At 36.5% G+C, this 13,354-nt stretch overlaps 1 protein-coding gene across 1 annotated transcript in view; it reads right to left on the reverse strand.

Annotated features, from left to right (window-relative positions):
• The window catches only part of LOC139940514 (ligand-dependent nuclear receptor corepressor-like protein), a 28,012-nt gene extending 14,992 nt beyond the window's left edge, over positions 1 to 13,020 (reverse strand). The window contains exon 1 of the mRNA XM_071936808.1: positions 12,915 to 13,020. Coding sequence (XP_071792909.1) covers positions 12,915 to 13,017 — 103 coding nt within the window. The 5' untranslated portion in view covers positions 13,018 to 13,020. The remainder of the gene's footprint in view (positions 1 to 12,914) is intronic.
• Between the last annotated feature and the right edge of the window lie 334 nt (positions 13,021 to 13,354).

A 13,354-nucleotide genomic window follows, 5' to 3' on the forward strand; every position in this document is an offset into this window, starting at 1 on the left:
AGAAAAGACAATATTGTCATTCAAAGCCCTGTTGATCATTATGGATTTATATGAAATTGCAATTAACAACCCTCTAGCCTTGAGCCAACAATGTGTAGGAAGATGGAATATATGAGCAATGTACACTTAAAAAAAAAAAAAAAAATAACCATCCATTTTTTACCAAAAACATTTGTTGGTGGATTGGATCTTTTCAAATTAAAATGCATTCATTTCAAGCCCAAATCGTCACGAATATAAAATTGCAATTACCGGTAACGACCTTGTACTGAGCCGACAATGTGTAGGAAGTTTAGCACACATACATGTATGCCTAAGCTGTGTACATTTTTGCCATACATGTACACTGTCAACATCAAATTATAAATGCAGCTGGGTCAGGCAAACCAATGTCAACATCTCTTATATTGGCCAAGGTCACGTTGATGTGTTCATCGCATCAATTGCAATTAGCATAAATTCTGCATGGCTCATTTTATCATTCCAATGGCAAAGTATATAGCTTCATTTTCCATGTGTGAGCTGTGATGGGCTTGGATTGGCACACAAATTTATTTCAGACTAAACTCATATATAGCCCTATAAGTTCTATGCCCATAGGCTACAATAATGTGTGTGTTAGTTACGCACCATCTCCAGGAAAATAATGGGGGAAAAACCTTTAAAATTTATGAGTTTTCTCTTATTTCAGATTGTTTGGAATTTGTTGCCTGTCAATTTGCCTCATGTGACATTGCCTTAAGTGCTCTATAATTTATAAAATTGAGTCATGTCCTTTTGAATATAAAAGATGCCCTACTTTTTCCCTCTTTTTGTGTAATGTATGTTGAGCATTTGAAGAGAGCTATACAAAACTTGTGGTACAATGTGTATAAGACACCTAATCTTTTCCTTACTACGATAATTCAGAGGGAGCCATTTCTCAAAATGTTTCATCCCATCAACCTCTCCCGTTTAACTCGTTTCCAAGAAAGGTTTAATGCTTAATAATTATTTTGTGTAATAACCAACAGTGTCCACTGCCTTTAAAACATGTACTCAACATATTGAGACACCTTATTTCAAATTTCTGGTAGGAGAGCACATTGTTTTAAACACATAGCCTACTGGTAGTACTAAATGGTGCACTTGACTGACCAGCACATCCACAAAGAAAACAAGGAAACAATGCAATCTAAGTATGATTCATTGTCTTACAATATAGCAGCTGGCATAGACATAAATCTTAAAAAACGTAGACATCTTGCTGTTTGGGTTTTTTTCACCTCTGATTCAATGTAAGTAACTGACTGAAGCTATAACTCTGTTCTCTTTGTGGTAACACAAATGAGTACTATACATTATTCTAAAACTACATGTACAGGCGTAGTATATTTAGCAAAAGCCAGAAATGATAAAAATAACTACAGTGTACTTAGGGTCTGCGGTTTGTGGGAAACACAGAAACACACGCTCACTGAATTTGCATACCGTATACATTACTTGTACTTAATTTTAATACGCATTCAGTTAATAACAAGGCCCCCCTGCAAATTTAATTTCCATGCATTTGTAATCAAATAAATAAATAAATGCTTTGTGTGAGACAAAACGAAAGAATATAATGACTGAATAGCCCTCAGGCCAAATAATGTACATAGACATAAGTACTGACAAGGATGATACAGTGCAATACGTGTACAGCATTTCCAATAGGTCAACAAGACAAAGGGATTTAGAGTTGAGACCCCCATATGGGTAAACTGGGGGGCCAGTGACAAACATAATTATGTTTCTTTCCCCTGAAGTGAGCAAGAGCAAGAGTCGTCTATGACAATTGTTATTAGACTGCAGTGGCCAAGAGTTGCGAGAAATAGCTGGACGGCTACAAACACCGATTGTACCCATGCCAACATTCCTCCAGGCTCAATCTGCCTTTCTGTGATTGATCATGCTTTGGGATTTGAAGTAAAAAAAATCCACAAAAAGAAGAAGTTTAAAACATGACGGAGGAGGAATAATGAAGAAACAGGATGTGAGAACGACATTTGGGAATCGACTAACAATTCTACGCTGAGACTAACTCATCAGACAAACATGAAACTCCTAAATTCATCTCTACATCCGCTATACTCCCTCGGCACATGAACAAAACAACCTGAGATACACATGTATGCATCGTTTTATTGATGATCGATTTTCAGTTATGAAAGATCTTCTCTCCTCTGACTCTATTTCCCGCCTCCACCCTCCACAATTTACAGTATACATGTAGTTAAAAAGAAAGAGCTAAGCACACATCTAAAATATCATCATTAAATATGCTGTTTAGCGAAAAAATAAAATCAGTGGTTACCAGTGAAAATGCAATATCCTTTTTAAAGTGTGAAGGATCACAAGAACCATTTTTCTTGCTCATTACTTTTTGTTAATGCCTACTTATTGAGAAAACAGCAAAAAGTGTCCAGTATTTCCATAAAGAATGTTAAATCCATCCACGTTTAGGGTGGTGACAGCTGGAACAAACAGTACATGTACCACTACATTTCAGGCCGTACTGAGGGCAGTATTCAAATCGACACCACTCCAATTCTCAAAGTCACCCGTACGCGAGCTCCAAACTAAGTGACATACTGAACTGGTATTAATTTATAATCAACGAGGGCACTTGAGACGAAAACAAACTGAGGATGCTTGCTACAACTACAATCTAAATAACAAATTGGCTTTCGGATAAAAATTGCACAATTTCTTTTCGGGGTCATTACTGAAGTACATTGTACAGTACATTGAGACAATAAAGTAGCAATAAAAGTACAAACAGTGTGATGCACCACGAGTAAACCTCTCTTCCGTTGAAGTCTCGTTATTGGTTATGGTATTAAACTTAGTTTATAAACTGCATACACAGTACAGCATAATTTTATGTACTAGAAAACGCAGCACATCCTAATATAATGTGTTTACTTTCAAATTACACATACACCATACAAGTATATGTCCATTGTGCGTTAGACTACTGCTCAAATTGACCAATCTACACGTACATGTACACCAATTACTTATGAGCCCTGCGAGCAACATCCATGATGGTGGAGCAAGCCACACATATCACTTGGTGTAATTATACAATACAAGACAAGGCTGATCACAAGCCTATGGAGGTAATCATGTGCTCCGTTGACTTTAACCTTGGCATCATGGCAGACCCCCAGTAGATGAGTGCCCCTGCCTCATCAATAATGCTAATTCAAGGATGTTTTTGGTTTATGTTCACCGTACATGTACATGATGTGAATTCATCGCATCTGTTATTTTAATACACGTTTTATTGGTACTAGGTTTTTGGAAGAGTAAAGCATTTTTAAATGTTTAAAAATATACGTCAAGTTCATGATGTATGCTAAAGGGCAAGCGCACCAAGGCATTGTCTCCTTGGTAAAGGGCACCCTACAGTGTAAGAGGAAAATGCAATATATTTGTACCGTCTCCCAAGAGCATTTCAAGGGCACCAAGGCAATGACCAGGGGAGCATGGAGACAATCACCTTCTTTGCCTCTGTGAAGTATCAGGCCTTGCCTGTATGTGAACTTCTACATCAATCAAAAACCCAATAAAAGAAACATCACAGACAGTCCACTAGTGCTGCCAACATTTGCATCTTGCAAACAGGGGAAATTTGTACACTGATCAGGGAGATACATTTTTATTACAATTATTCAACAATTTTAGAAAATATTTCCAATTTTCCATGATCCTGAGCGTTTTTCAAATTTGTTCATGAGAACATAAAAACATTTGCAGGGACCTTTCTTAAAGAATCAAGGAGAGTTGGTAGCTGTGGCCTTAAACCATTTAAATTTACGCCATACATGTATGGACAAACATTCATGAACTTGACTGTCAGTCCAAGCTGGTTAATTACATGATAGAGGTATTGACTAAAATACTGCTAACCTCTCTTGCATTTTGAAACCCTGCAGAAGAATTTCTACCGCTAATGAACAGTGCATGCAGCTAAAGAACAAGAAACACATTGACAGTCTGGTTTAACGCTTTTCAATATGTTCATATTGATTATAATGAATGGCTCTAAATTTGTTTTGCAGCGCCGTTTCTACAAGACTGAACAACTTCCATTAATTTGGGAGAGTGATAATGACATCCTGCAGTAGAGTACTTTAATTTATGCACAGGCAAAAAAATGTGTATTGTACTGCATTTTATGTGACACAAGACCCTGTACATGAACAATGCACCGACAAAAAATCATTAGCTCAGGAAACATAAAACAGGACTTGGGGAAAGTACTGAGTATGGCCAGTGCTTTGCACACATCAGTGAAAGGGTAAAACCCAACATCTTTATTTGTCCCTCATGAAATTTAATATCAGTTCCCACCCTGACCATACATGAATGGTACATTGTTCAGCAGAGCTCATTTATAAAACAGTTTCATTAGTTTGGAAACTAAATTAGGTAAAGTCCCGATGCTTTGTTACAGTTTTTTTTGAAGAGTAACTTCCCCATTCAATTCCATTTCTTCTTCCTGTTAAAAATCAATGGCTGCTGAATCTCATGTTATGAGCTTCTTACACGTACTTTTTAAAGAAAAATGCCCATAACTTTTATGTTCCTCTTTCCGAATGCCCTGTTTTTGTGGTGGGGTGTGCTGTTTTTGTGCTTGGCTGTGTTCTTTTGTGGTTGGATGTGTTGTTTTTGCATTAATTGTATTTTTAGGGCCTATTTTGTATTAGAAATTAGAATTTCTACGCATTCACTTAATGTTTAGCAGCTTCTGTATTTCACCCATAGTGTGTATTTTAAGTTCATTGAATACTGATGGGGCTGCCATGGTTAAACAAACAAAATAAATTAATAAATTAATAATTGCGGAGATTATAAATGCAAACATTGATTGATTTATACATATTTATTAGTTTCTCAAAGAATCCAATTTGTAAATGAGTCTCTTAAAATACATAGGCCTCTTCATCAATATACACCACAGCATTGCCAAGACTCACATAGGCTTGAAATTACAAAGATACCATAGAGGTCATGGCCCCATTGCCCTGGGCTTGACCTTGCTTATGCTACCCCTTTAAAAGTTTTTCATAGGCTTTAAGATGTTCCAATGGACGTACCCTTTGCAAAAAAAAAGAAAAAAGGCCTTGCCCTTTCAAAAATGAACTTTCAGGCCTGATGTGTTATGTGCCCCGCCCTCTAACCCCTCCAAACGCTTTGATCAAGTACATGTACGTATGCTCTGATCGTCTTCAGGAGAAAGGCAAAGCAATAACTTTTTTTTTTTACTTTCTTAGAAATTGACAGTATTTTCCTTTAAAATGTTTGTTTAAATTCTAGTTGTATCAGCTATCCGAATGTCCACATAAATGTATAAACATGTAGGCCTACTACCACCCTACCGTACACGTACATCAGAAGTCAATTGGGAGATTCTATTTTGGGAGTTTGGGCAATGAACTTCCTTCCTTAGGGGAATCTAACTTTATTGACTTGACGTGCAAGGGATATCCAGTTGGAACAACTTGAGAAGTAACCACTCACCTACAGGGATTTAAAGTAGCTTGCGGTTACTTTGAGTACAAAACAACAACAGAATTGGCAAAATAACTCTCTCGGTGGAACTTTTTGTGGGAGGGAGAAGGGAAACCAAATTAACATTTCCAAATTACTTTTCAGAAACATTTATAACATACATTACACAAACACCAAGCTTGATACTTCATGAAGGCAAGGAAGGTGATTGCCTCCAAGCCCCCCTGGTCCATTGCCTTGGTGCCCTTGAAATGCTCCAGTAGAAATTTACAACTCCCTCATACATGTACATGTGTAGGATGCCTTTTTATCAAGGAGAAAATGTTTTGGTGTCCTTCCACTTTCAAAAATGCCGCATAGGGCCTACAAGCCTGCATACACTAGAGGTAGTTCTTGAATATTATTAGGCTACACGTAAAACTGCTTAATTAGCTTTCAATTCATTGCAACAACTGCTTCATCAGATGCCACTCTTCGTCTTACTTTGTGTTTTATTATTCTATTTTTTGTGAAATTGAGCACACGCCTACATGATTTTGTCCCTCCAAAAAATACAATAAATTGTGGCATACACAACCTTTAAAGAGCTAAAACAAGCAGCATGTCAAAAACATCAGTCAGCTGATACTGGAAGTATTTTGAGCAGGTTGATCACAAGTAACTCTTGTTAGATGATTTTTTTTAGCCGCAAATTACCCCCAGGTTTTCGTAAAAGGAACCATTAATTAAACGTCTTGACCCTTGGGTTTTTTGGAGTGTGCTTACAATTGTGCGTGGGACTAAACGAAGCCTAGTATGTCGGTTTGATTTTCAAGTCTGATTCCTCTGAAAAAGGTTGACAGTTTTGTTATTCCTGTCATTACCATTTACCAACCAGATTTGTCAATTTTGTTGCTTTGTTGGTGCCCTTGAAATGCTCCAGTAGAAATTTACAAATTCCTCATAAGGGTGCCCTTTACCAATGAGAATTCTGGTGCCCTTGCTCTTTCAAACACGAAGTATACAGGCCTGTACATAGGCCCCCCAAATCATTCTTTAATTTTAAGCTCATTTAAGCAAGAATCAGAGAACGATTTCATCAAGCAATTTTACACTACCAGACTACAATTTTGCAAGCAATATAACACTGATTGTCAATATTGATTAGCAAATGAGATTTCTTGTGTGTATTCTGAAACATGATGTGACAGCATTTTGCTATGCCACACAAGGGAAATCTTCAACTGATGAGATACATACATGAAGAAATTATTTTTCCCAACAAAAGCTAAGCTTTGATAGAATTTTTTGATTCATTCCAATCTTTTCTCTAGGTACGTGGTACGCTAAACTTCAGGTAGGTTTGTGCCATTACTATTATTGCTTTAACGTTGGATACTTTTCATACGTTTCATATGGGTAAGCTTTGAGCCTGTAGTGTTTGTTTCCATTACAATGTTCGATGAGTAATCGTCACCATCTTGGCATGTCGTGGCCGAACGGTCAAGATCACCAGACTCGAGCTCTGGTGTTTCTGATCAGCAGAGCCAGGCTTTCTGTCTCGGTTTGAAACGTGCTTTCCTTAAGCAGGAAAGTTGCGCAAGTTTCTGATTATTACTTGCTGAGAAAACATGAACAAACTGTCACAGTGTTTTCACACAAATGCAAGTCAATCTGCCTGTTTACTAAACTTCAGCGAGGTGACAGCAGGTAATACAATGTACAGTAGACTAGGACTGTATTTAACTTATTCAGACAGTTTAGTAAGCCTATAGATGATAGCTGATATTGCAATCTTTCCTCCCAAGTACAAATGTACAAAGCGTGCAATACTTCAACAGATTGGAGTCTAATGGATGTCCTAACTCCCCAATGCATTATAGAAATCCTGGGTCTGAATACGGCAACAGCTTTTAGGCCTCCTATAGAAATTCCCACCTCACAGAAATATTAATTATAATTTCATCGGCCTTCAGGTCATATTTAAGTACATCTCCATCACATTATTCGCACCTGTCACCAATAAATTGATCGCTTCAGATGAGCCCCCCCCCCTCCTGCAACATCCTAAGTCTTGCATCTTACAAATGTCCAACATATGCAAGGAGGAAAGCAAAGTATTGGTTGGGATATGAACTGAAGATGAAGCAATTAACCATAATTATGCTCCATGCAGGAGAGAGTCCGAATGAAGCAGACACCCATGAGAACGACCTTCCTTTTAAAAGGTCGCATTGGATTATTATTGTCTAGAAGCAAAATCCAACCGTTACCGAACATTGAACATATTTTTAAGGCACTGGACTGGACACCATTGGTGCATGTTAATATCAAAGACCAGTGTTCTAACTTGGTGTATCCAAACATATTGCACAAAATAACCAATCTGGGAAAATTTTGCCTCCATTGGTTATGGAAGTTGCAAACGAACAATGGGAGAAAAAAACACCCTTGATACCAAGTAAGTTTTTATGCTAACAATTATTTTTAGTAACTACCAATAGTGTCCAGTGTCTTCTGTACAATACTCTCAATGGTACCCCCAAAATGCATACAACAAAGCAGGGTTGAATGCCTACAAACATCTCTTTAAACTGGCAGCATACATGTAATTGAATGGTTGCTTTTAATTAACATTTCAAACGTACTCAAAAATGGACAGTCTGTACCCACAGGCAATGCTGTAAATTATACAATCTATGTAGCCTACATGTACATTGTGTATAGAAGCCTACATGATCTATCATACAAGGTGAACAGATTTTTGGAATGATAATGAATGTTTATGAGTGCAATGGTGAGAATATTTTCTGGAGTTGAAGTAAATCCTGTATGAAATGTGAACTTCAAGAAGGCGAAGCAGAGTTGAAAGGAATGGAAATATATGTATTTTCTCCATCACTCATTATTTGGTTTATATTTTTTACATCCAGGTAAATATTTGTAAATGTATTGTGAGGAGAGCACAAACAAACTGTACAAGATTGTATTCCGGCATCCACTACAATGAACTGCCAAGAACTGCTGTATATATTTTTTTTAAATGCAATATGTGGCCTAGCCTGCAATTCACTGTACAGGTACATGTATGTAAGTAAAAAAGGGTGGAATGAAAAAGGGCTGTAAAAAGTCTCACAAAACATGGGTTGTAACGCAGGGCAATAAATCTTTTGATTAATGATTGCTTGGTGACCAACAATCCCACAAGATAATATTTTAAAAATATTTTTGGTTTGATTTGCTGTTACACATTTATCGTAACGCATTGTGTACAAAACTGTTCTTGTCCTGCTTATACATGATTATTTGTATTTTTTCAGGGGATGTTGTGAAGGGGATACATTCCACATCAATTATTATAAAACTTAGTATACCTGACTGGGTAACAAATTAGCACCACATTTCTGTTGATGTCGTCATTATGAAAACTGACCTAGTTTGAATGCCAATTGCTTTGTACATGTAGGTGCACATAAAACTCTGCAATTGCAAAGAAGTAATCAAGCAAGTTCACTTTTTAATGAACAATTTTTGGTTATCTGGTCCGCTGAATATTTCACAGGTGTGTACTATTTGACAATGATGCGGGTAATTTCGATTGATGAAAACTGATGACTTCAAACTATTCCACTGATGACTAGATATTATAATCAAAATTGTATGAGGGTTGTTATCATTGTGTTGTACACAAAGGCCATTATCTTTGTCTGATAATGATGAAACTTCAAAGATATGTGAAAGACAATGATCATCAATACGTATTATCATTACTTGAGAAAAGATTGCTGAGAGCCCAGAAATAGGGCGTACAATATGTAAGGCTCTACGCTCCTCTTCCAAGCACACACATTTTTTTTTTTCCATTTACAAAAGACCATTAAAGGCAGTGGACACTATTGGTAATTGTCAAAGACTAGCCTTCACAGTTCGTGTATCTCAACATATGCATAAAATAACTAACCTGTGAAAATTTTAGCTCAATCGGTCATCGAAGTTGCAAGATAATAATTATGAAAGAAAAAAACACCCTTGTCACACGAAGTTGTGTGCGTTTAGATGGTTGATTTCGAGACTTAAAGTTCTAAATCTGAGGTCTCGAAATCAAACTCGTGGAAAATAACTTCAGAGGGAGCCGTTTCTTCACAATGTTTTATACCATCGACCTCTCCCCATTTCTCGTCACCACCAAAGGTTTTATACTAATAATTATTTTGAGTAATTACCAATAGTGTCCACTGCCTTTAAGCAATTGAATAAAATGTCTCCTGACCAAAGAAAATGTGGCATTATATTAAATTTCTGTTGCGAGAATTAGGCGTACCTCATAGAGATGTTCCCAATTCCCATAATGCAGAATTTAACCTTTCTTTCAGATGACTAATGAAAGGCAGAAAACAGAAACTTTCACACTCAGCTGTGTTGAAACACAACTTTACACATTACAGCTTTAACAAATTTACTTTGGTACACTCACTCACTAACTTCTTTTCCATTGTTCTCAGCAACAAAAACAGAAAAAGTTGGGTGGGACGCCCTCTATAGCCACGAAGGTCTCCTGTTCTGTTCCAACATTTAGTTGGATCACAACCTACTCGCTTATTTCTTGAGTGGATTTGATAGACACTAAAAGCTAGCCTATGCACAATCTCAAACGTTTTTTGGGAGGATTTTTGTGAATAATGCTGACAGTGGAGACAAGCTCTCTCAGGCCTAGAATGACACGAAGACATAACAGCCGCTCTTGTAGCTGATCTTGACCTTGGTGACTCTTTAAAATATTCCCATTGATATGTCAATCAAAAAAGAACCCAACAAAATGAAGATGGCCTTGCCCAGTTCACAGTAAAATTCTTTGCACGTTCATTTGACAAATTCATAAAACACTAGTATTCATTCAGCGACAAACATAAAATGTTTATTTTATTTTTGTACAAGATCTTCTGTTTTCTTTTACAAGACATTGCAAGATGTTTAGGAACTCAACTGTCAATCATCACACACAAAATAATTGAGTTGGGAGTGAACAAAAATTAGAAAAAGACTCCTCAAAATAAAGGCGCATTATTAAAAAAAAAAGATTTCACGATCTTCTATTTTTTCTAGTAGACATTGCAAGATGTTAATTGTCAATCATCACAGAAATAACTTAATCTAGAACGAATGAAAATGAGAAAAAAGACTCCTCAAATCATATTCATATGCACGTTTTTTTGTTACAACTTTTAATCAAATTTATCAAATTGAGGAATTTATGCAAAGCGTCATTTCATTAAAATTGTCATCAAAAGCGAGAGAGGCTTAAAAGATCATCCCTAATTCCAACATGGACATTTGTACTCCCCAGGGATCCCATGTTGCTAGTCTTGATGTGGTAAGTATCGTATGCCTGGCAAGGTATTTATCTTGTGTACAGTATCATACAGGCTGTATGAAACCTAGTGCTAGCCTAGGGCATGGATTTCATGCATGTAGCAGTAATCCTGCCTGATTTGTATTGGATAATGTAAAAAGCAATATAGGGAGAGAAATCTGACAGGCAAGACTTTAACTTGGACATTAAATACATTACAAACTTATCCATGTTATGAACCTCTGATTTTTGTTTACTGTTATTTAATTTAAAGTACTTTTTTAATAGATTAGTTTGTTAAGAATCGCATGTAAATTAATTTTACTCACATTTTACATCAAAGTACAATAAGTATAGTGAGCAGAATTTATTTATACAGTTTTTCACAATTCCATATATTTACATGTAAATTTATATATGTACATTAAAATTTTGTAAGTTTGATTCGTTTCAAAACTGAACACTAATTATTAATGCACGCATAGAGTTCTTGTTTTTAAAGACCAGTGTATAAATGCACTGACAATGTACTATGTACAATTTCTCTGTAACAAATAAAACTGTGTGAACCCTTATGTATGGAGAAAATCTCTCACGACCCCGAGGGATCAGAGATCATCTTTTTTGATCACCTACCACTACATGAAACACTTCAGAGCTGGAAATATACACTGGACCACAAGGCCCTAGGCCAGTGATCTCAGCATCAGGCCAGCAAACTCACAACCGGACAAGTTTGGTGGTCTTGTGTTTTTCAACTGTGTGTTATCTTTAACTGCAAAAAAGAATGTTCAAATGCTGACTTTGAATCTGATAACAAAAATTCAATTCTAAAGACAATACGAGAAACTAGTTTATTGTATTGTTAACTGTGTCAATATCTTTCCAACATTTTTATTCCAGTCTTGTGCGAGAAATTCTGGTCCAGTGAATCTTTTGAACATTTTAAGGGCCTAAAGCCTTGTGGAAACTATCTGTATCTGTATCTTTATCTGTCAGCTACTGTACAAACGCCTGGTGTGGCTATCCCGTACAGAAACAAACTCATCATCATAGTACGTTAAATCAATGTTTATATTGAGCAATGAGATCAACGTTTGTTTCCCCTTGTTGGAGTTTGCCGAAACAAACAAGCCTGAAGACTGAGGAGCCACCAATGACTGCCGAGTTGTTCAAGGGTCAAAGTGGAGCAACTTAATAAATTGGTTATGAACATACGTTCAACATGCTTAGTCTGTCCATGGAGGAAGGAAACTGACCAAAAATCAACATTGTTATCGTTGTTTCCTTTTTAAAATTAAAGGCTAAAAATGTGACATGGAAATGTTTATATAATTTAATGTGCACAAAATAGTTAATGGCCTGACGTTTCGACCCTAGCAGAGTCTTTCTCGAAGGCTAAATGACAACACAACAAACATGAACAGGTAACTATAAATAATTTAATGTGACCACACCACACACAGTGACACAACACTCTCACTACAATCCCTAGGACCCTACAATGATGTAGCCAGTCCATCTAAATAACAATTAGCCTTAACAAATTAAAACTCAAGAACAATTGAATGAGTATTTCATTTTTGTGATGAAATTCTCACAGCCAGTCACACATTCATAATTTGTGTTTGTGTTGTTTTATTTTAATTTATGTAATTAATATATAGGGAAACTGCAGAGCTGATGAGAGTCTAGTCCAGAGAAGCAAGAGAACTGATGCAAATTAATACTTTTTCAAACAAAACAACGATTCCTGGTACAAATACTGTCTGTACATTACAATGAACAAAAACATCAGATCTCTACAACACAGTTTCTACGTGAACTATATGACTGGCCGGCTGTCTGGCTGTACAGTATACATTCATTTCATACTAATTGCAATAATATGATTGTGTACAACAATCACATTCACACTGCACACCCGGCGTTTCATTAATTTCACACAAAAACAAAAAACTAAATCGAGTACCAATTAATTTTCCCGTCCACATTCTAACTCAATAACACGACCAACACGTACCCGGACACCTAAGGATCTTACCAATGTACGCAATGAGGTTTTTTCGGCCTCTTTCCAACTCTTTCCTCAGCTGTTTTCGTTCATTGCTGCAACGATTCGTTCCACAAGGAGTCGCCGCTGCCATCTTGTGTACTGCCGTGACGTCACCAAATGCATCGAGTACACACAGAGCGCACAGACGATGTGTGTACTTGTCTGATACGATTATTGCATACGGGATGATGAGGCAAAGTTTGCATTGTATCTCTTTACATCTAATTAATTTTTTGGGAAAGTACCGTGTGCAAAAATATGAGTGAATTATTATTCTTTCTTAATAAAAAAAGGGGGATTATAATAAATAAGTAAAAAGTAAATGTCCGATACTTAAGCATGTTAATATTTAAATTACCACCCTTTGACGGCTAGACTCATTTCATTTCATAGCATTGTTGGAAAGTTGTTTAAAAAAATATAAAAAC

The sequence above is a fragment of the Asterias amurensis genome, chromosome 8, assembly GCF_032118995.1.
Source record: "Asterias amurensis chromosome 8, ASM3211899v1".
Classification (NCBI taxonomy): domain Eukaryota; kingdom Metazoa; phylum Echinodermata; class Asteroidea; order Forcipulatida; family Asteriidae; genus Asterias; species Asterias amurensis.